Here is a 24,729-nt window from a genome sequence, read left to right as displayed (position 1 = left end):
TTTTTGACTCCAAACTCAATTATGAAGTAAAATCTTCTCCAACCCCACTCCATATTCAACTCCAAAATGGAGTAATAGCTAGGGTTACTCCATTTATGGAGTAATCTTACCCATTACTCCATTTTGGAGTTGAACTTTTTATATTTATGAAATGGTCTTTTTGATTTTTAATGTTTTTATTTCATACTTAAAATAACATAATAACATAAAAAAAATATATCCACAAAAGATTACTACTTTATAGTTTACAGAAAATATGCATAAACTCATAAAAGTCAAAACTAAGAATAAAAATATAAAATAAATATAATATAATATAAATAAGTAATTTAATAATTAATTCAGTAAATTGTTTTCGAAACTACCAAAAGCGGTGAAGTATTATTCAAACGGAATAGATGAGTTTTTAATTTTGTGGGTCAATATTTTGATTGATAACATTTGTACTTGTTGAACTTGATATATGCACAAACCAACAATATGACCCAATACATAATTCAAATTACAAAACAAAACTTTATTTTTTCTTTACGTTCTTCTAATGCATAAAAATATTTTTGAATTAGAAAAATTGCATATGATAAAATCTGCACGAATTGAAATTGGAAGATAATCTCTAGTTGTATTTTTAATGATAAATATTTAATTTAAATAAAATATATTATTATAGAAATTTTGTAAACATAAAATAATTGGGTTAATTGTTAATATTTTATAAGTTGAAGGTACTAATAACAATTATTAACTAAATGAAAAAAAAATCCTTTTGTTTGGAGTAAAAATGGAGTAATACATTGGAATAAAATCCAACTCTATTTTGGAGTTACACCATTTTGGAGTAAAATTTGGAGTAATACATTAGAGATGCTCTAAGATAAAAATATGTTTAAGACGTTCGCTAAATGGAGTGTAATGATCTATCAAAGTTAAGCTTGCCTCCCTAAATTGTATATTGTAAAAGAATAAAAATAATAAAGCAAACAATGCTTTGTAAATTAATTTCAATTGGTCTAAATCAATTTAAATTAGTATAAACCGATCTAAACTGGTATAATTTTTTTTTAATTACACAATAATTTTAGTGCAAATCCACAATTTTATACTATTTTTTGTTGATGTGATTTTTATAATTCATCAAAACGATTTTATAAATAAAGCTAAAAACTTAAATATCTAATGTAGATGCAAAATATTTAAAATAAATCAATAATTTTTTGGGAGTAATTAGAAGATAAATTTGTGTAGAGTTTGTGAATTTTAAGAATTGATATATTTTAAAAGTTATGTAGATTGTGAAAATTTATATACATCGACTTATTAAGATTTTTGAAATCTAAGAACCAATAACAATGAAATCTAAAAATTTTCAAAATTCGTGATAATTCACTTACCAATAACATCATGTTTATATTTTTTTTTGACCCCAACTACTACTTTGCCACGTGCATTCGTCTGGGCTTTAATCACTTCTTTTTCGGTCATCGACCCTTAATGATTAAAGTTGATCTTCTTTTGAGTAACAAGCCTTTCAAGGTTATGAACAAGGCAAATCTATTAGCACTACATAAAAAACAGTGGATATTTAGATCATTTACTGTTGAAATATAACTTTTCTTACAATTCATTCCTGTAGCCAACCCAGTTAACATTTCTTGTGAAATAGTAGAACGAAAAATAATTTTATCAGTTTCAATTTCAAAAAACTCTTTCAGCTGTGCGACCGATACTGAAATAATCAACCTGTGTTTTGATAATAATATTTCATTTAAAAAAAAAAAGGTCGAGCACTCGGTAGACTTTTGAATTTCCATGAATATTGATTCTTGAACTATGTTTAAATGCGTACCGTTCTGTAAAGAAACTTCAAAATTTAAACATGATGTTCTCAAAGTATCACTTTTAGTTTTTTTAAATCAAACAAAAATCCAAAAGACCAAGTTTTTTCATATATTTGAAATTGTTCAAATCTGGACCGATGGAGGTCACCAAATGAAGAACCAAAAATGTATATCATCTTCTCGACTCTCTTTAACATGTTTAGGTGTGTGTATTCATGAAAACTCTCATAAAACTTGGTCTTAAAACCTAGATAACATGATGAAGCAGATGAATTTTATATATAATAAGAATTATAGGACCGAATCAAACAACCAAAGATGAAATTACAAACGACTACAAAGACACAACAAAAAGAGTTTTCTAGGTTGATTAGAGAGATCTCCAATGCTAGGAGTCAATTATCATCAACCTAGAAACAACCCTCTAGTTTCACTGACTCTCTTGATTGCTACACACGAAGACAAGAAAACAGGAAAAGAGAACCGACTGAACTCTCTCTTTTGAAGACCTTTTAGCATGGACTCACATGATGGTGCATCGACTCTTTTCTTCATTTGGTTGCGTTGGCATTTGCTGGAACCGGTGCGACTCTGAGGGATTGTATGTGAACTCAGATGTGTCAAGCCCATACTGGTTCAACAAAAAAAAAAAAAAAACACATCAGCGAATCTCAAGAGTATCTCGTTTCTTTTCACTTGTTGTTTCAAAAGCTTTTAAGCAATTTAATCATGTTACCTTCTCCCTCATACGTGCACTCCAAGGGTCACTGCGGCTCGGGCGTTGGTCTAAAGTAGGAGCGACTGGGACACCAGTAACAGGGGCAGGTTGGCGGTTGATGAATGGCTGCCTGATCTGCCTTGGTGGAGTAATAAACTCGTCATCACTGTCATACTCCGCTGGTGTATTAGCTGCCCTAACCATAAGGGCAAGCAAGAAAAGCAAAGCCTGCGAGTAAACAAGACAGCATTAAGAGTTTTTAGAGGTGATAGTATGTTTCCATTGCAATATTCTGAGTAGTATTTCAATGTAAAGACCATACAAGCACTTACACAGGGATATTAAATTTTTCAAGAGAGCTTTGCAGACAAGTTTTATTCATCAACAATATTTAATACTGATATCAAAAGCTTGCTTGCTCTTACCTCGAAAACAACGGCTCCTAGAGCTACCCATCTCACAATGTTCCAGTTTTCTCTGAGGAAGTTATAGATAGTATCGAAGTTTCCAGTCCTGTCAGAAGGAATTTCCTAGAGAACAGATATACAAAATGGTTAGCTAAGAATTGAGTACAGTCCTGACTTCAGAACACTCACATCTCTCCAGCTGTTGTCGAAGAAGATAAACGCAGCAGCTCCAAGCTCCGCCAAGATCAACAAGATGAGAAGCAGAGAGTACTAATCTCAATTAAGGAATCTAAAAGGTTGTTTGTAAAGCAGAGAGTAGTAATAATGACAGATTCACAAGAGCAAACAAATCAAAGAGAAGCATGGTGAGCCAGGATACACAAGATAAGCAGCAGACGTTCCTGGAACAAGTACCAACACAGCCACAGCATGAAATAACAAACAGGGCCACGCCGATACCAATGAACAAGTAGATGAACCTGCAGTTCAGTTTTACGTGACCAAGATTATGTTTTTTGGGACACAGAAAAAAATAACTAGTAAAAGACATATACATACCAAGCTTTGGGGAGGTTGTCAAAGACATTGGAAGAGAGAGCGAGAGACATAAGCATGGGTCTCCCGTAAGAGACGTAGCTTTGGTCGTCGCCGGTGAAGTTAAGAGAGTTGTTATCGGTTGCTCTCTGGTACTCGACAAACAAGTAGATACCATAACCAATCATGCCAAGTCCAGCAACCGCCAGAAGAAAGTTGAGTAACTTTAGCAAACACTCCAAACAACCTCTACATGCCATTTTGTTCTTTAACGACTCAGCTCCTTTATGTATGCTTGACTCAGCCCTTTTTTTTTTTCCTTTCGCTGAAAAAAGGATGAAAAACAAAAATTAATCGAAACTAAAACTACTTAGGCAACCCTAGAAATATGTTATTACAAAAATTCAAAAATCCAACATGTCGTGACTATACAAGAATCAACAATCAAGAAAGAGATGAAATAAATCAAATTTTCCTAATCATCACAGAAATGATTCCACGAAGTATTTCCGGAGAACAAAAATTAGACGAATCGGATTAGTTCAGATCGGGACAAGGACAACGAAACGGTGAACCGGAATTAGGGGATCGAAGCGAGAGATTGAGAGGGAAGAAACTTACGGAGAGTGTTCGAGCAAAGGTCTGAATAGATTGTTTTAAATTTTTATCTTTGTCGTCGAGAGGAAGGGGAAGAAAAACCGAAGGGAATGGAATGGAATTTTCTTCTGTTTTGTATTTTTGCTGTATTTCATATCATCATTGTTAGTGCCAGCTGGCTTTTTATTTTTATAAATGGACAACTTGAAGATATATAAGGCCTTTTAAGTGTCAGGAGCCCAAGTCGGTGTACGTGTCTTTCGATGATAATCTTTATTATTATTCAGTCGGCAATTGAAATTAGTTTTTTTTTTTTTTCTTTTGTGTGTGGAATGGAATGTACAGTCCCACACAATTTCTGTTTGTAATTTTACTAAAAACAAATCCAACTTTAGTTCATCTTCAGAACGTGGTTCAGAATGGATCTAACCAGGACTAAATATCTTCGACCCGCTTCGGACTGCAGTTGACACTTGTTTTATCAGTGTTGACTGAATGCAATCCTTTTTGACACGTGACATCGACTATTAGCGGATTTACCCTAATTATCATGAACGTTATCATGCATTCATGCCTGATAACAATTTCGATTTTACATATAAGAATCTATATATATTTTAGCCTTTTAGGCAATGTCTAAAATTTTGAAGCGCATCAAGAGAATTTTCCCCCACCCATCCAAACTTTGGAAAACACTTGATTCAAAACCGAACAAAAATATACAAGTATTTAATTGGGTTTAAAATTTTTCTACCAAAAACAAAAACCCAAAAAGAACTTACACGAATAAATCCAAATAAAAAAATAACTGACTCGAATAGATCCGACCAAATAAAAATCGATTTATATCTGATCAAAAATGTGAATATCCAAGACTAGTTTATATATATTTAATTTATGATTTAATTGTATTATATTTTTGTTTGCAATATTTATTATTATTTTTGTAATATTTTCAATTAATGTAAAATTTTAAATGGCAAATTTAGAGTTTAAACTGCCTAACTTGATTATTTTTTTTGGTTATTTTTAGAACTTTCGATAAATATGATGAATTAGCTAATTTTGATGAAGTTTTGATAATTTGAGTTTTTCAATCTTAAATACTTGAACCCGGTTCGTTACGGACCCAGAAAATTATAAATATTTTATAGGTATTTTAATTATAGATCTTAACCGATCCGTATACGAAAGGAACCGACCCGAATCCAAACCCAAAATTTCCAAATATCTAATTGGATCCAAGTGTCTAGTATCCGAAAGATACATACTTGAAAAGAACCGATCTGAACCCGATCCAAAATCTCGAATCCCCATGCCTAGGCATCAACATTCGGGTGGTCTGTGAAAAGATTTGATCGTTAAGGGTATTTTATCACCTGGAATAAATCTAACATTAGTCGGTATGATTATCGCGTTGTTTGGTCCAAATTCATTCAAAGTTCCGCTCTTGTTTGTTTGAAACACTGTCTCAATTTAAATTGATTCTATCGGTTTTTTTTGGAAATAGTTGTTGAGCTTGTCAAGTCCTAGGTAATTGTTTTATAGAAATATAGTTTCTCTTAGTTAACTGATTTTTTTCTTTTTCATAGAGTTTGATAACGAATGTTAAAGAAGAATTGAGGTTGAAACATGTTGTATTTGATTGCCAGATTATTAATAATCTTCATCCCTCTTACCACTTACAGATACAGTATATAACAGACCTTTAATGTTATTTTATTTGAGCTTTTTTGTTGTGCTATTCTGTTAAATTGAAGATTGATTCATTGGTTTTATGTGTTACATATTCTTTTATGATTTCGATAATGAAATCTGTTCTAAAACTGTATTCTAAATTTATATTAATTCAACTCTAATATTTTTTAGCGAAAAAAATACTAATTAACATTGATTCATTGAAGATACAAATGTAGTTTTACTTCTTCTTCTTTAGACCTTTCTTTTCGGTGATTATTTGATGGACAACAATCCAATCATCTATACTATTAAAATAAAAGGCATGACTTCGTTCACGTGTGATATTTCATATTGGACCATTTCTAAAAGAGTCATAACATTTAATTGTCTTATTATTTATTTTACTAATAAGGAAAAATGATTGTTGACTATCTGAGGTATTAACTATCACATGGCTAGCATCCATATTAAACTAATACTTTTTGTTTATTTTTATAAACTAATGAAATCCTCACGGTTCTATATATCTAATCTAGCTAAACAAAATATATGTTATGCATGACAACATCACTCAAATTAATGATATTATGTAGTTAACATCATAAGCTAAATTTAATTAATCCAAAAAGTGACATAGACGTCAGAGACATTAACTAAGTTTAATTCTCCCGTTAATTAATTAAATATGACTCATCTAACCAAAATTTAACTAAAATTTGATCCAACACGATAAAAAGAAAAATCCGAAAATTAGTTAAATTACAATCTGGTTGGTCAGATTTTAGGGGGTGTTATTGGATTGGGAAGTTTAATAGAGTTTGATAGAATCTAACTCTGAAATGAAATTCAGTGTTATTCAATTGTGGATTTGAAGAAAGTGATTTAAAATCCACTGTTATTGGATTAAGGATTTATAAATTAGAATATGGAAAGAATTAATTTCACCTGTTATTCAATATCCCATAGATTTACGTTAGGAATTAGGTATAATAGATTTTGATGAGCTTTTTAATAAAAAACAAGAGGAAGCAAATCCTACCTTTTTTATCTGACTTTCGAATCTTTATCGAAGAAACCAAAAATAGCTTTCTCTCTTTTTCCTCCGTTCTTCACCACCACTGTAATCGCTTCGCCTCCGACGTCTCCTCCTTTTCGCCAAATCCCTAACCACTCGGTGTTTCTCTCCTCCTCCACCGTTCACCTCGGCCTCACAGTCCTACAAACCTTCCGCTGGAACCTCGTCTGCTTTGAATCAATCTCAGTCAAAAATCATTGACTTTTGAACGTTGGGAACCAAATGTTTGTTCCTTTCAAAAATCTTCTCCATATATTACGTGTTGAGTCGTTGCAAACCAACTTTGTTACCTAGATTCTCTGAATATCAACGATTCTATATTTTTAAATGGTCTTATATATTATCTCGAAGATATCAACAAGTTTCTCTATATAAACGCTTCACAGCAATTAGCTAATACTCCCAAACAAACATGCAACTTTTAAAGAAAAATCACTCTGCAATCTGAAGCAAGTTATTTTTGTGTATCTTTAATTGCCAAAAACAATTCAATTTTCATATGTTGTTTTTTAAGACTTACACATAACACATCACTTTCGTTAATATTTTGCAGGTGTCTTACTGTTAGCAAGTATCCGACTGACCGTACGATCGCCCTATCGCCACTATGGATGACATGTAAGTTATTGTTTTCAGTACTGCAATTCTTTTCTCAATTTCTGTGAATTTATATGTTTGTTTCGTTTCATAGATTATCTAGAGTTCTTTGGTTGTAAATATTAATGCGTAATTATTTCAAGATACATCTTTGATATATTATAGCTTTGACTTGATTAGTTGTATGAAAAAGGAAACATATTGATCTAGCTCAAATAGCATTGACACGTCTTTGGAGAATTTCTTTTATCTTTTGGCCATATCTCAAATAGTCTTCCACGTTAACATACGTAAAAAATAATTATATAATAGTATTTCTATAAATATTTCTAATATAATATATATTGAATATTCATAAACTATAAACATAGTATAATGCCATTTGACTAGAAATTTGACGGAAGATCCAAAACTTATTCAGGTTTTCTAAAAAAATATTATATTTCATTTACATAAATTACTTACTTTTAACCATAAATTAAAAACTACTTAATAATAGGATATTTTAAACACAACGTCCGCTTCCAAAATACATCAAGATGATCCTTTAAGTACTATTCAATCTTTCAAAAAAAATATAACCTTCTAAAAAATATAAATTAATATAAATAATATAGTACATAAAATAAATTAATTTTGTGGTCAATACAAAATACTTCCAATACAACTGAAGGGTGAAAACAGTTAAAGGAAATCAAATGATAACATTATCAAAATAACAGAAATACTAGACTTCATTGCCACAGATTTGTTCGAGGTAGAGAAAACACTAATTCTCTTACTATTATCTTTTAACTTTCAAAATTCTAATAATCATAATTATATGAAAAAAAATTCTTGGTACAACATATATTGTAGGAGAAAGAGTTTACCATTGAAGGAAAAATTATTGAAATTAGTTCAAGGAATGGATGGAATTATATATCTTGTAATCATTTTGCTAAAATACTTTTAAAAAAAAGAGATGGAAACCTTATTTGAAAAAAAAATGCAAAAAACTAGATATTGTTGGCAAATTACGGTAATTAAGAACAATTAAAGTGTTTAAATTTACATAACTAACAAATATTAATACAACATATTTAAATAAGTATAAACTTGAACTTATTGTCGAAGATAATTCAGATACTGCATTATTAACCACATTCAACAAAGACATGACTAGAATTATGGGTAAATCAGCAACATACTTGATTAAATTTCATGTAAGTGTAGTACTTATAATAATTAAAATACAAAACTGTATAAAAACTAAGATTTATCATTAGTATATTCAGAAACAATCATATAATGATTCAAGTGATAACGCGATTATATCCTTCTTATCAGAAAAACTTATAGTAAAAATTTACAAATTCAATGTTAAATTCACTTCCTTTAATTATAATTCAAGTTCGGTTGGTTTAACTGTTACAAGAATTTCAGGCACCCCAATTAATATTGAGGAAGTACACAAGTTTGAATAAAATTAAATATTTAAATAAAATTTATTTAATCATTTATGATATTAATACATAAAACATAAATATTATGTTATTATAAAAAAATTACAAACTTACATTTATATATAACAGCCTATAATAATAAATAAGCTGTTGAGGAAGCTGGAGGGAAAGAAAAAATTAATGTTTCTAACCAAATTAAAACAAGAAAATAGATAACATAAAAAACGAAAGATAGAAAACAAAGCGAAGACGAAGATCTAAATGAAAAGAAATAAGTAACAGAAAAAGTAAAACGGCCACAAAGAAAAAGAAAAAAAATGATCGAAGATGATTACATTACTTAATATTACAATACTACCTAAGAACTATTTAATTTTTAAACGCATACATAATATTTGCCCATTCTCAATTGGTATATTATTTAAATGAACAATTTTGTTTGAAACATTTATTTTGATGGTTTAACTACCTATTGTCCCTATAAATTCGACAACCAATTTGTAGTTAATTTGCTACATATATTTTACATTCTCCTATTTTAACTAATATTTTCTACTAAAATGAAACAAAATATTAAATATTTTTTAATAGTTATTAAATATATACATTTAATTAAAATTAAATATGTTTTAGTAAATAATTCAAGTGGGTTTGTTTCCTAGATCAACTAATTTTCATACACTTTTTTATTTCTAATTTTTTTGATATATAATAAACAAAAACAATTATCCTATACAAAAATTTTGGTAAACATTTTTTAGGGAATGATTGAACCATTATACAAATTTCTTAAAGTAAAACATTAAAATAGAAAATTACACGTCTTTTCTTCCTGTGCGAACGCGCAGAATTGTTTCTTAACACTATTAAAAGATAATCATCCCTAACATTTACCCTTATAAAACTTTGACATATTACTTAAAATGACATTGCATTGTCAATCAACCTTTTACCTCTCATTAATGGTAAAATAGTTTTTTTTTTTAATTTCTAGACATGTCTTCCCTTATTATTGGTTTACCCATCCCACATATATTTTATTATACACTAAATATGATACATATAGATTTTCAAAATATGAGTCACATATTGATTGTGATCTTTAAAATAGCCCAGGACTGTTTGTGTATTACACTTAGGTCTTGATTGATAGAGCTGATGGTAAATCAGTAATAGTATAATATAGAAGGAGTATGTTGCAAAGGTTGTATGATGTTATTTATGTATTTAACAATGTGATTGGTAAATCAGTAAATGATTCATATATAAAATTATTATAAAAATTAATATATGGTATGTAATTTAATTATTTCAAAATAATATAGATATATTTATATTTATAGTATATAAATATTATTTTATGTCAAAAATAGGATTTTTTTTTTATTTTCATCTTTAAATGTTTTGACAATTAGTTGAACTCGAAAACTTCATTTTGTCAAATTTATATTTTCTTAAAGTACTCTAACTAGGATTTTGTTAAATCTTGTTTGCTTTATGTAAGAAACTCTCAGTGAAGGAATTGGAAAGAAAAAATATATATTTTTATGTCAATGGTAACTGATGACTTTTAACCTTTTGATTTCATTGAATCTAAATCTAATTTGGCTTTGCATCGATAATGTATGTGCTTCTCCCAATGCCTTTGCTTTTCTTCGTTGGATTAGACAGTACATCTATATTCAATGAACCAGACAACAAGTACATACTTCGTATATTGGCCACTAATGTTTGGTTGCTTTTGCGTTTATGGTTAAAGTATATTTTGCAAGAAACACTCTCTAAATCACCTCAAGCAAAAATATTTTATAACTTGTTAATGTAAACACCAAACTCACTCTTGAATTTTTTTTTGCGCTTGCATTTGCATTTTGCAAAGCAACAATAGATGTTTTTTAAGTCTTTACATAATCAAAAACTTACATGAATGTTTTCTTATTCAGCTGAATCAATCCAAGAATGTTTTTGACTGGTGCATCAGCAGTTGTAAGCATGAAATGCCCTCTTTTCTAACGCACGCTGGACTCATCTGTTGAATGCATTAGCCTTTGATTTTTTCTTCCTACATTGTCTTATGTTGCCATTATGAGTTACATTTCCATAGGAGATGACTATGACAACGGTTACAGCTACATTTAAAAAGGCATACAAATTCACCACCTTTTATTTCAAGCTCAAAGTCTCAGCCTTTTTACAATCTACGCGGTTCGATTGATGGTTCATTAAAATAAACCTTTGTTACGACGAATCACCCAGCTGGATTAGTCATAATTCACAAGACTTGCTTGATTGAAGTTTCACAACTTTGAGATTTTTTTGGATTCAAGTGTATATAGGAAATATGAATGAATGATTTTAAAATGAACATTTTGTATGGTCTGGTTTGGGTTTAAATATTTTTCTCATAATCATTCAACCAAATAAGTCATTCTATTTAGATGCTTTGAAGCGAAATCATCAATCAAAGATTTAACATCTAATTCTTTCAAAAATTGTTCTCAATTGCTATTAAATCTTAGCCATGTAACTTTTCTTGTGACATAGATGCTTTTAGGTACTTGAAATGCTTCAAGTTTGAAAAAAAAACAATTCTCCATAATCAATAGTAATAAGAACAGTGAGTAAACTTTTATATGTAGCTTTAGTATTTGCAAAACTATCAAATTCTATAGAAAACATACAAAACATCACATACATTTATCTTCTTACTTGATAAAAGTTATTTAAGAATCTTAACCTCAAGAGAAAAGTCACATCAATTCACATCGTAATCAATTTTTGTTTTAAAACTATTTTCTACAAAATGAAAACATGACTTTAAACTATCATCACCATACATTTTCAACTTAGTAGAATCAAATAGCAAACCAAATATAGTTTGATATAATGTATTAATGTGTATTGTTCAAATATTTTATCAAGTGAACTAATAGAATTTCCTAGACATTATTTACCAAGTGATTTGTACATATCTCATCATTACAATCACTCTAAGAGAAAAATGTTGACATGACTTTGGAAAATGTAACATGGCACTAACCTAATTGCATGTACAATTTTTCTCATAAAGCTCTATATGTTAACGTCTAGATCATCATTAATGTTAATTTTCTATATAAGTATTTATTTTTGGCAAGACTATTAAAATATATTAAAACTAATAACTCATATATTACTATTAAATTAATATATATATATATATATATATTACATTAATAAAAATAAACTAAATGGTAAATATAGTTACAAATATATTTCTTACACTAACTTATATATCATATTTTGTATAAACATACACTTTACACAAATTAATTATAAATGTTCATCAACAAATATAAAACTAAAGAACCACTAATCAAATATTTTTTTGATTGGTAAATGATTTAAATTTTATTTTAATTTATAGGTTCATTAGGTTAATTAAAAAATTGATATTTCTTAGTTTAACATATTTTAACTAAAACAAACAAATATTAAAAATTTATTAGAATATATATATATATATATATTAAAAACTAAATGGTATAAGATAGATTTAAAATAAAGAGTAATTAAATGCAATATAATATAACTAAAAAATATTATTATAAAATATAATTTTAACTTATTAAAATTTAAATAAAAATCAAATTGAAGTAATTAAACCGAATCAAAATAAATAAGACTACAAAGATACATTTATGATTTTTTCAAAGTGTTGAAGTTAAAATATAAAAAGAAATATCTCCAAATACAAATACAAATTTTCTTTTAAAATAAAAAATATTGCATCAAAAATTATTGTTAGAAACTCTTAGTGATCTATTATATAAAAAGTAATTGAATCAATGTTTCTTCTATAAATAATATAGTTTCATTACTATTAATTACCAAACTTCCTTCTTCTTTTGCTTTCATCATAGATAAACAATCACAGTTTCTCTATATTTAAAAAAGTAAGAAATCAATCCACTTACTACATTCATTGCAACATCAGTTTGCTATCTTTGACTGTAATTGTTAACTAACCATTTTCACTACATGCAATATGTCAAGCTATAATACTAGACAATATAAATTAAAAACTACTAAGTTTGTTTATGGCTAAAGGTTTTGCTTCACTTTGGATCAAATGATCAATTATCATTTTCACTCATTTCAAATAAAGCTTCTCGTATATCTATAATCTGAACTCTTATGGCTTTAATTCTTTAATCCAATTTTCCCAACATATTGTTGACAACCACTTAAGAGTGAAATTTTTTTATGTTCTTTCCTATTAGATACATTATCATAGTTTTGACCTTTCACTTTATCTAAATCAAGATCTAAAGATTATAATGCATATTTTAACACTTCAAAAGTGAAAAATGAACTTACCTTAGAATAATTGTCATTTTCTCTTGATGGCTAGCATCAGGAGTACAATTCAAAATTACTTAAAATATTCCGCTTCTTTTATTTTTGTAATGATTTTAATTTAATTCTTGAAGTAATCAAAAGAATTAATTCATTTTGAATATCATGACCAATATAATGATGATGAAATATTACCACTAGTGATATGTAATCCAATAATAATAAACATGTTTTTTTTTGTTTTGCATATTGAAAGGTGAATGTGCAATAAATGCAGTCTTATCTGCATGACTTTTGTTCTGTATTACAATCATACCCTTAGTTAGATACACCACTGTTGATATCTTGTCAAGAATGCAGATCATTAAACAGAAGTATTGAGTTTAATTATGTTTTGTGTATCGAAAGGTTTTAGTCAAATATTAGTAATCAAATACACTTTTTGCATTAGAGATATATGAAAATGGAAGAAAAAATAAAAAATTTAAGAGGTGATTGATAAGGGCTTTATGTTTATGCCTTTATGTTTTTGGCTTTAATCTGTAGATTTATTTGCTGTAACTTTTTTTTGTTGTACCTTTGTAAAATACTAGTTTTTATGCTCTGAAATAAATCTCTCTACAACCATTTTTTTTGTTTTCTAGAGATTTTTTGCTGTATTTTTTTTTTTTTAAGAAAGGAACACTTGATTGGTTGATATATATGGTTCTGAACTAAATTTTGGCTCTCTCGAGCATCTACATCCACAACCAATCACTTTTAATCTCTTATTAGAGAGCAAAACTAATTTCTTAAATCTTTGTTTAATTCACTTCTCATAGTATTTTTCTTAATATGTGGCACATATATGTGATAATTTATTTTTCTAAATTTTTTTTATTGACTTTATATTCTTACTTTTGTTGTGTAATCGTTTGTCAAAAAAAAGAGAACTTAAAATTTGATTGAAATAAAATTGACTTTAGAAATTTCAGAACTAAATTAAAGCTTCTATAACCATTATACTAAAAACAAAAAAAAAAATTGTAACAAAATACACAAACATGAAAATCACAAAAATAAAATTCATTACACAAGAAAATATTAAATTACCTTTAAATGTTAAATCTTAAACAAACAAAAAAAATATATGTATAATTGATTATTTTGTACTTTATTTTTTATTTTAAATATTTATTATTTTATATTTATTTTATTATATAATGATAAATAAAATATATCTGCTTATTGTCTTTTAATGAATATCTTATAGATAATGATATATTTTGTCACAAAACAATTGTTTTAATGATTAAGGGTATTTTCTGATAAGCTAAAATTTCTAATTTAGTTTTATCTGGAACTGTTACAAAAAAAAAAATCTACAAATGCCGCTAGCTTTAACAAAATTAGAGTAATGGTTTCAGGTAGTGTAGCCAACCACCCGAAAGATTAGAGAATTCAAAACCACAAATTCGAATACCGACATCAAAAGAAAAACGGATAGCCAACCTGTTATGGTCTTTGGATGCTAATTTTAGGTCGACCACATAAAACAAATAAATTTTAGCATTCACATAACAAACTGGTTTAAATTTGAGGATATTTCTCTTTTTTTGCTTTTTTCATTTCATATATACTATGTTTTGTGGTATATAATGTGACCAGGGTTGTTAAAAAAGAATATAATAATAATGTGACTAGGAAAAAAAGTAACTATGTGGTAGATGCGAAGATATAATAAAAAAGTTACTTGCTTCTACCTGGGTCAGAGGGTTCAGTATAACTGACAACCAAACAAACAAACAATAACATAAAATAACAACAAGACAAAACCCTCGCTTCTCTGTCTCTCTTTCTCCGCCCCTCCCTTCCTTCTGTATCCCCCCTCTCTCTCTCTCTTAAATATCAGTTTTAACACAAAACCTCATTCTCATTCTCTCTCCTCTGCTTCACCTCTGTTCTTCAAGTTGTACGACATGGCGGCGACAGGTCAAATCTCGACGAGAATGACGGTGGATCGCACTCTGTCCTCCTCCAGGAACGCTGGACTTTCCCTTTCACCATCACCCCAGAGAACACTAATCGGCGTCTCCGGAAGGTCTGGTATCGCTCACCGTCAACTGTCTCTCTCCGTCAGAGCGATTAACACCAATGAAGATAGCCGGAAAGTCAAGGTTTATGCAGAGAACGGCGCTTTCGATTTGGTCAGTATATTTGCTCCTTCACGTTTCTTGTTTCTCACGCTCCCGTATTGTGAAGATGTGATTTTTTTGGTGGTCATTGTAGGGAGTGATGGATCCTTCAGTGGAGCCATATAAATTTGCGGAGCCAAGAACAAGTCATAATGATTCGAGGAGGAAAACTAAGATTGTGTGTACCATTGGACCTTCCTCTAGCTCTCGTGAAATGATTTGGAAACTCGCGGAAGCAGGAATGAATGTGGCTCGTTTGAATATGTCTCATGGAGATCATGCTTCTCATCAGATTACTATTGATCTTGTTAAAGAATACAACTCTCTCTTTGTTGACAAAGCCATTGCTATCATGTTGGATACAAAGGTACCATCTTCTTTTTTTTTGTTTGTCAATAAAAAAAAGGTTATTTATTTCTCTGATATGTTTGTGAAGGGTCCTGAGGTTCGAAGTGGGGATGTACCTCAGCCGATCTTCCTTGAAGAGGGTCAAGAGTTTAATTTTACCATCAAGAGAGGGGTCTCCATGAAAGACACCGTCAGTGTCAACTATGATGATTTTGTTAACGATGTCGAAGTTGGAGACATACTTTTGGTCGATGGTAAGCTCTCTTTGTGGCTATTGGAGTCTTTGTTTTAGTTCTAACAAGAAGAGATGGCTTTCTACTAGGTGGAATGATGTCACTAGCTGTTAAGTCCAAGACGAGCGATTTGGTGAAATGTGTAGTTATTGACGGTGGAGAGCTTCAATCTAGACGTCACTTGAATGTTCGAGGAAAGAGTGCTACTCTTCCTTCCATAACAGGTTGATTAGTTTTCACAACCTCTTGCAGCAAGGAAGTTTTGTAATTTCTGAATATTCATTCTCTTGTTGCAGACAAAGATTGGGAAGACATCAAATTTGGAGTGGACAACCAAGTTGATTTCTATGCTGTCTCTTTTGTTAAGGATGCTAAAGTTGTCCATGAGTTGAAAAACTACCTCAAAAGTAACTAAGCATATACTATATATCTTCTACCTCCAATAGCATTGGTGAAATCTCTGTGAAAGTAATGAATCTTCCAAAATGTTTTGATAGCCTGCAGTGCGGATATCTCTGTGATTGTGAAAATTGAAAGCGCAGATTCTATAAAGAATCTTCCTTCCATTATATCGGCTTGTGATGGGGTTAGTTGCAGAGTCCTTTTTTATGATATTTTTCCTTAGCTTATATGATTAACGATGCTTTTATCAGGCAATGGTTGCTCGTGGAGATCTTGGAGCTGAACTTCCCATTGAGGAGGTTCCCTTGTTACAGGTAAAATCCAACACATGGTTTACAAACAAAACATTGCCATAGAGTCTGTTGGTACTTATGCTTTCGTCGTCATGCCATGTTTTAGGAGGAGATAATCACAAGGTGTAGGAACATTCATAAACCAGTGATTGTCGCCACAAACATGCTAGAGAGTATGATTAATCATCCAACACCTACAAGAGCTGAAGTATCTGACATTGCAATTGCAGTGCGCGAAGGAGCAGATGCAATCATGCTTTCTGGTGAAACCGCACACGGAAAGTTCGTAAACCCAACTTAAACCCTCCCCTTGCCATTCTCATCAACAGAACACTGATCTTGAGATATCCTTATCTCAGGTTTCCTCTGAAAGCTGTTAACGTGATGCATACCGTGGCTTTGAGAACTGAGGCTAGTCTACCTGTTAGAACCTCAGCAATCCGGACCACTGCTTACAAGGTACTCCACACATCAGAAATGTTACGTATGGTTCTTTACTCATATGTTTGAGTGTTAATACAGGGTCGCATGGGCCAAATGTTTGCTTTCCATGCTTCTATAATGGCGAATACACTGAACACACCGATAATTGTGTTCACAAGAACTGGATCCATGGCAGTGCTTCTGAGTCACTACCGCCCGTCCTCAACAATTTTCGCCTTCACAAACCAGTATGTGTTTGTTTGTTTACCTGTCATTCAGAAAATGTCAACTTTTAATCAGACGTATTGGGTTTTGATTGATATGTTTGGTTCTTACCTTTTAGGAGGAGAATAATGCAGAGGCTGGCTCTTTACCAAGGTGTCATGCCTATATACATGGAGTTTTCTGATGATGCAGAAGATACATATGCCCGTTCCTTGAAACTCCTACAGGTACATTAACCATCTTGTCCCTTCTCGTCTATCAACCTTGCAGAAACACTGATCTGTTTTATATATCCACAGGACGAGAATATGCTCAAGGAAGGACAACATGTAACGCTTGTCCAAAGTGGTGCGCAACCCATTTGGCGTGAAGAATCAACACATCTCATACAAGTCCGTAAGATTAAGATAGGTTGATGTTTTTCACTACTTGAGCTTCTATATCCCTGACTTTATTTTTCTTACACGATTTGATCCAATATTGTTTTAAGTCACTCACAGTGAAACCATATATATTTGTTTTAAGTTCTTGAACCACATGACTGTAAAAACAAAACAGTCTTTTCGATGAAAAAGACTAATCCGATTCAGCCTTTTTATTTATCAATCAGTTTGTTTGTTACATTGAAAAAAAGAAAACCGAAAACCAAACACACATTCAGTTAGACTCTAGAATCCTTCATTGGCTCCTCGTAGTCATCACTGTCATCATCACTCACCATGTCTTGCATCTCATCTTTCGCTTCTAGTTTTATACATTTGTACCATCTCGCACATGCAATGTACACCACCAGGTCAATGCTGGTCAAGGCAGCCAGGAGGAAATAGAATCTGTCCAAGTGACCTTTGTTGAGGTTCCTTGGAATCCAACCAGGCATGTGATCCTCTGTAGAGATCTTCACCACCATTGTCACCAACAAGCTACTAACAAAGTTCCCCATGGACATTGACATCATACACAGAGCGCTCCCAAAGCTCTTTAGTCCGTCTGGTGTCTGCGCGTTGAAGAACTCAAGCTGACCAACATACATGAACACTTCTGATGCTCCGATGAGCGAGTATTGTGGAACCTGTAATAAGGAGATACAATGTCAGGACTTGAAGAGTTTCCTCTTTAGGACTGAGCTGGGTTGTGTTTCATTACCTGCCAGAAGATGCTTAGTGAGCTTGAGCCATCACAGTGAGTGCAACTCTTGTCTGCGTATTTAAGTCTAAAGCATTCAACAACCCCGGCTGCAACCATAGCTAAGATAGCAATCACAAGCCCGATTCCCATCCTGTGAAGCTCGGTGATTCCTTTTGTTCCATCCTTCTTCTTGAATCGGTTGGCTAGTGGCTCGAGAACTCTGCGGTAGATGAATATGAACAAGGCAACGCTAAGGATGTCGAAGCTGGACATACTTGCTGGAGGGATTTTGAAATCAGAGACAGTGGTCTTCATCGCTGCGCCTTGCTCCACAAAGAGAGAGGCCATTTGGGTGAAGACGACCGAGTAGATGATAGTGCAGAGCCAAATGGGCATCAGTCTAAGAATACACTTGACTTCCTCAACTTGTGTCACCGGACAAAGCCTCCACGGATTCACTCCGCCTTGTTTCTTGTCGTCAAGATCTCTTGCTGTGATGTACGCGGCTCTGTCCAAGAACCTACAAGTCGGAAACAGAAACATGTTAGAACACTTGCATGACACTGAAGTATATGTGAAAACCGCGGTTTTTGGCAACGTACTTGAATTCATCAGTATGAACTATCCTCCTCCCTGTATCTCCTGAAGCATTCTTCCCTTGTCTGTCTTCATCATACATCTCCTCCCTCCCTCTGGAAGGCGCCTCCATAGATGATTTCTTCGTTGCAGCCACCAAAACTTGGCAAAACCTCGAAAGAGGGTTCCCTGTAGGCTTGAAGTTTCGGTATCTCGGAGTTCCAAGGAGGAAAAGAATCAAAGCCAAGATGGCAGAGCCAGTAGACGCCCAAAACCCGAGTGCCCACATCCCCTCGTCTTCAAAATATCCCAAGATTGTGTTGGAAAAGAGCGAGCCGAGGTTTAAAGCAAGGTAGAAGTAGCTGAAGAAGGCGATCTTTGAGTACCCTTCTTTAGGATGCTCTTCATCGAACTGATCAGCTCCAAACGTTGCAATGTTCGGTTGGTAACCCCCATTCCCCAATGCGATCAAGTAGATTGATAGGTAGAACATTGTGATCTCCATCGTTGAATGTGTACCGCAAGGCGTGACTTCATCCCCGCAACCTTTTGGTCTGATCAAGAACATGTATGATGATAGCGAGAGCGATGAAAGTCCCTGCGTTTTTACATTCCAAGAAAGTGTTATAATCAGCTTAAATTGTCAAACCTTACATACACTTTAACACACAACACCATATACGCTGTAATTGATGTTACTTACGATGACAAAAATGACTTGGAAGATAGCACAAGTCTTGTAACGACCCCAGTAAGAATCGCTGAGAAACGCTCCGACCAATGAGAAGATGTAAACAGTTCCTGTCCATTTGCTAACGTTGTTCGCTGCGTCTGCGTTGTTCTGCTGCAAAACGCGAGTTAGGAACAGCACTAGATTCACTCCAACTCCAAAGAATGCCAGCGTCGCCAACCCCTGGTTCACTGTTAAATCGGTTCGATTAACAAAATTCGGTTAGAAACTGGTTTAGTAAGTTAACCAAAATTATTTTTATTGGTAATAATGTTAACCCAAGTTATTGATTTGAAAGGAACCTGAACTATTGAAAGAATGGTAATGATTGTGAATGATTGAAACTATGTTCCGTGTTCGTCAACATGATGTTAACATTTACTTGGTTGGATGGTATCTAATGACTACTCTATAGTAGTTCCACCTTCTAACGAAATTTAAATTTTCTGTGATAGTGAAATTTCACATGCGAATAACAAATCGGTAACCAATAATCTTGTGATTTTTTATTAAAACTATTAGGTGGATTCTACTAACTTAAGCACACTAGAAAAGAAGACCAACCAAAAAATCTCAAATTGTATTTTGTATTATACAAAGATGTTTATGATTTTTTATTTATATAGAGAAATGTTGAGTTGGTGCAAATATTTTTAAAAATTTTACTCATTATAATTCAATATTGTAATAAGTTAAATCTGAAAAATGTTAGGAGTAAAGAGGATTTATGTTTTGCAAATAAAATGTAACGAAGTGAACGTGGCATAAGCTACTGTCATGGAAAGACGGGATGGGTAATTACGTGTAAGGCAACGTTATTCCACTAACACAGCCTTTCTTTGCACTATATTAATATATTACTAGGTAATAACCCGCGCCTTGCGCGGGATGTGATTATTAGTTTCGTTATTTTTAATAAAAAAGACAATAAATCTGTTTAATCTGGATATTGGTTAGGTTTTACGTTTTTTTTGTTTTTAATCTTCTAAAATATAACTATTATTTTAAATTAATATTCATTTTAGTTTATTCGGTTAAAACATTTGATTTTTTGGTTTTTTCGGATAAAAACCTAAAATTAATATTATATGTTTATTTTCATATTATGAAGTTTAGATAGTTGTCATGTCGAACCAATAGTTTCATATTATAGTTTTTAAACAGATAATAGTTTAAGAAAAAGAAAAGAAAATTATTAAGACAAATCATTTCACTACAATTTGGTCGGGTAGTGAAAGAAACATTAAGAAAAAATATTTCAACTTTCAAAAAAATTAGATACTTCAGCTGTGGTGAATACTTAGTTATAAGATGCTCACATCAAGGTGCACATGTATGTTTATGTAAAAAGTATATAAAAATAGTTGAAAAATATATAAAGATATTGTTAATTAATATTAAATGATATTTTTGTTCATAATAATACATGAAAGATAAAATTAAAATTTATTTAAAATAAAAAAGACCTTGACATTAGTCATTTTTTCATCAAAAGAAAATAAAATTATATTCGTAAATAGGGGTGGACACATATCAAGTATCTGGATATTTGGAAGCATTCTTGTCAATTCGATCTTTAGCCACCTAGATATTCGGTGACTCCGATATCCAAAATGTTTTAGAATTTTAAAGAATATTCGATTTGATTCGTAAATAAAATAAAATTTTAAAAATAATTTAATAATAACATTTTATTACAAAAATAAAACATTATATAACCTTTTAATTCTAGTACCTAATATAATAAATTTATATTGTAAAACTGATATAAAGTATAATATATATAATTCTTTTCATATATGTATATATATGCATATAACATATCGAATTAGATATATGTTCCTAAAAATATTGGTATTAGTGATTTGCTTCTTTTTTTGATATTGTATTTTAGTATTTGATTTGTTTCGTAAAGTTTCAAATATCAAGATTTTTTTGTTCAAATCAAAACGGATAACAAATCGAATCAAAATTTATGAATATTTTGCTCAATTTTATCTGTAAACAATCAAAATAATATATATATAGTTTGGCTTTTGATTCGTTATCTATTTTTATTCGAACCGAAAAATCCAGAGTTTTATTGGAACTATGTATGTGAGTTTTATATTAAAAAAATCACAAAGTACATAGTGTGAACACATTTATGACTATAGTGTGAACGCGTTAACATATTTATTATCAAATCATTGTGAGGCTGCCACGTGTCTATTATAATGTGAATGCATTTATTACAATGCTTCTCTTTTAATATATAAGGGATATATTAGTGTCTTTTTTTTTTTTTTTTTTTGCTAAAATATATATTAGTGTCGTCTTCCTCAAACTTACTTTTATTTCTTTTTTTGGTTAAATTTTAGGATAACTTACAACTCTAAAAGTTTTCAGTTTTAGTTATTCTAAAATGACAAACTAAATTCGTATCACTAAAACACTCAATCAATCATTCCATCTATTACATCATTTTTGCTGCGTTTATATTATTTTCAGAAAATGATCGAAAAGCATTAAAAGTAACCATAGTTTTAGATTTAAAATAAATATTTTTCACCGTTTTATGTGTATAAGTGATAAATAAATAAATATATGCATATCATGTGGTTGGTGATTTTAACCACGACATGCAGGCTACGTTTGAACACATGGATATGTCTTGACACGTTCACGTAAAACTCGAAGTTTTTCTTTGAACATAACGTAAAACTCGAAGTTTATTAAAAAAACTAGAAGTTAACTTTTAATGATTTTTGGTTGGTTCTGTTGTCACTTTCCTAGTTTCTGATAACTTATTACCTCGAAGATAAGTACGCATGTCAATCAATCTACACACTTTTAGATATACATTATATCATAACATATTTATACGTTACATATAGGACGTGATGAACCAGAAAATGTACAAAGAAGCTGTAAAGTATTCAAGACAATATTGTCTTGTTTGATAGTCCTTTTTTGTTTTATGGTCGTTTTTGCTTTCGATTTAAATCGTGATTAGAGAAGAGAGACATACCGAGAATGATGATACCAGCAACCCATTTGCCTGAGTTGGAACGGATAGAGGGACGACCATAGTAATCCACAGTTCCATCTCTTGTTACTTCTTCTTCTTCTTCTTTCTTCATCATCATCTGCATTTTCATTTATATCAATTTATTACTTGACAAAATATTATATCATTTTATATATTAAACATAGATCGAAAGATGCATATGTATGTTTAACCCTCTGGTAGTATCTATTATCTACCACTTTTTGCCATGTTGATATGGAGAAGATTCATAAGATGATAGTTTTTTTTTTTTTGGTAAAAGATAAGTTCGATAGTTTTTTGTATTTCCATCTTTTTCTAGTTTCAATTTTAATTTGAATCTGTATTTTGACGTGATTATTATAGAATCACACCTTCTTTTTTTTTTGCATTGCCACGTATTCTCGTGTCGTAGGCACAGTTTCTTAGATTCTTTGGATTTATTCTCGACTTTAATTTGCAGCAGAAAAAGAGACTGTTACGAAGATGATTAGCTATTATCGAGCTTAATTAAAAGCTTGTCGATTAAAACAAGAGTTTGAAGGAAAAAAAATAAAATAAAAGAAAAGATGTTGAGCTAAACGCATTTTGCACATAAAGATTGTGACTGTCGATTGCATTAAGCATGCCCTTTTGATATGCTCTTCTTGAGCCACCAAAGAAAAGTTATACTATTAATTACCTTCTTTTCTAATTCATTTTAAGCACATATGTAATTCAAGAAACAAGAACCTTAATCATATAAACAAAATCTTATAAGGAAGAAAAGTGAAGGCCCATTAAATTCAAACTCTGAGTAAGCAAAAGAAACAACTGAAGATATATAAAAGCTTATAAATTAAAGTACTTACATCTTTGTTATATATCCCTAGGCAAGACATTTTTGATGATATTGGATTATATGTGTTTTTGTAAGAGAATAATAACGAAATAGATTTTTGGTGTTTTTCTCAAGTGATAAGGAGAGAATGATAACAAAGGACGAATTGAAGAAGGAAGAAGCAGAAAGAAAGTTCAGGCTTGGATGCTGTAGAGAAGAGGGGATTGAGAATAAATAGAGGTTTGGAAGATGATTTGAACGGTCCTGATTTTACATGGGACACTCACATGCCCAATACCTATTTTAATTATATTTCCTATACAATAATACAGTCATATAAGCACGATGGCAAAAAAAAAAAAGAGAACTCTAAAGCATATTTCATTATAAGTAACATAAAAAATTTCCTATTCTCCAATTTGTTTTTGTTTTTGTTTTGTTGCTGAGAGAAACATCTTAGGCTTTCGAAGCTTCGAGCCAAGAATGAGTGCCGCAGGGATGGATATTTCGGTTTAAATTTGTGTTCGGTTTAGGTAAGATTCGATTCCGTTTATATGGGTCTAAAGATATTTAATCAATTTTGGTTTGTGTTCGATTTGATTCGGTTTTAGTTCATTTTGATTTCTTTTGGTTTGTTTTTAGTTCGGCTTTGTATTTGTTCGATTTTATTTAGTTTTGTTTGTCTTTGTTTAGTTCAGCCGAGTTGATTTTTAAGTTAAGTTCTAGTTTATATTAAAAAATATAATTTATAAAAATAAATCATCATTTGACACTAAAAAAATATTTTTTCATATTTAAACGAAAATCTGTACATCACAATAAAAATGTACAAGATATAATCCACTAATTTTATATTATTATCTTCAAACCTAATATTAATATAATAGATAATTGTTTTTGGTTTTGATGTTAATGTATAAGATTTATGCCCCCAACAAATCTATGTAATTGCAATGCTTAATTTTTAGGTTATATTGTTTTATACCTTTATAAATAGTTAATGATCATAAGGTCATCATCTTATACAAAAATTTAACCACCTAACATTGTGATCAGTGATCTTCTGAGATCTACATTTAAAATTTCTAATGACAAATAAGTATAGGGCTGGGTAAATAAACCG

At 30.8% G+C, this 24,729-nt stretch overlaps 3 protein-coding genes across 3 annotated transcripts; 1 reads left to right on the top strand and 2 right to left on the bottom strand.

Annotated features, from left to right (window-relative positions):
* Nucleotides 1-2,095: 2,095 nt before the first annotated feature.
* On the bottom strand, nt 2,096-4,285 carry LOC125608739 (tobamovirus multiplication protein 2A-like). Its single transcript, XM_048779202.1, has 7 exons — nt 4,119-4,285; nt 3,522-3,822; nt 3,343-3,442; nt 3,153-3,233; nt 2,982-3,086; nt 2,575-2,784; nt 2,096-2,469 (listed from the first exon to the last, which is right to left on the bottom strand). The coding sequence occupies exons 2-7, from the start codon at nt 3,755-3,757 to the stop codon at nt 2,362-2,364; spliced, it is 840 nt and encodes a 279-aa protein (XP_048635159.1). The 5' UTR covers nt 3,758-3,822; nt 4,119-4,285; the 3' UTR covers nt 2,096-2,361.
* Nucleotides 4,286-14,844: 10,559 nt separating this feature from the next.
* LOC125608738 (plastidial pyruvate kinase 3, chloroplastic-like) lies at nt 14,845-17,933 on the top strand. The gene is made up of 12 exons (XM_048779201.1): nt 14,845-15,415; nt 15,498-15,770; nt 15,840-16,005; nt 16,074-16,208; nt 16,281-16,391; nt 16,482-16,570; nt 16,638-16,700; nt 16,786-16,961; nt 17,039-17,138; nt 17,202-17,350; nt 17,446-17,554; nt 17,627-17,933. Exons 1-12 carry the CDS (start codon nt 15,188-15,190, stop codon nt 17,741-17,743), a joined length of 1,716 nt encoding a protein of 571 aa, XP_048635158.1. The 5' UTR covers nt 14,845-15,187; the 3' UTR covers nt 17,744-17,933.
* Nucleotides 17,808-23,832, bottom strand: LOC125608737 (protein NRT1/ PTR FAMILY 7.3-like). Its single transcript, XM_048779200.1, has 6 exons — nt 23,638-23,832; nt 22,769-22,886; nt 19,732-19,949; nt 19,055-19,626; nt 18,471-18,972; nt 17,808-18,396 (listed from the first exon to the last, which is right to left on the bottom strand). Exons 1-6 carry the CDS (start codon nt 23,665-23,667, stop codon nt 17,989-17,991), a joined length of 1,848 nt encoding a protein of 615 aa, XP_048635157.1. The 5' UTR covers nt 23,668-23,832; the 3' UTR covers nt 17,808-17,988.
* Between the last annotated feature and the right edge of the window lie 897 nt (nt 23,833-24,729).

The sequence above is a fragment of the Brassica napus genome, chromosome A5 (genome assembly GCF_020379485.1).
Source record: "Brassica napus cultivar Da-Ae chromosome A5, Da-Ae, whole genome shotgun sequence".
NCBI classification, from domain to species: domain Eukaryota; kingdom Viridiplantae; phylum Streptophyta; class Magnoliopsida; order Brassicales; family Brassicaceae; genus Brassica; species Brassica napus.
This window is presented reverse-complemented; position numbering and strand designations above follow the sequence as displayed.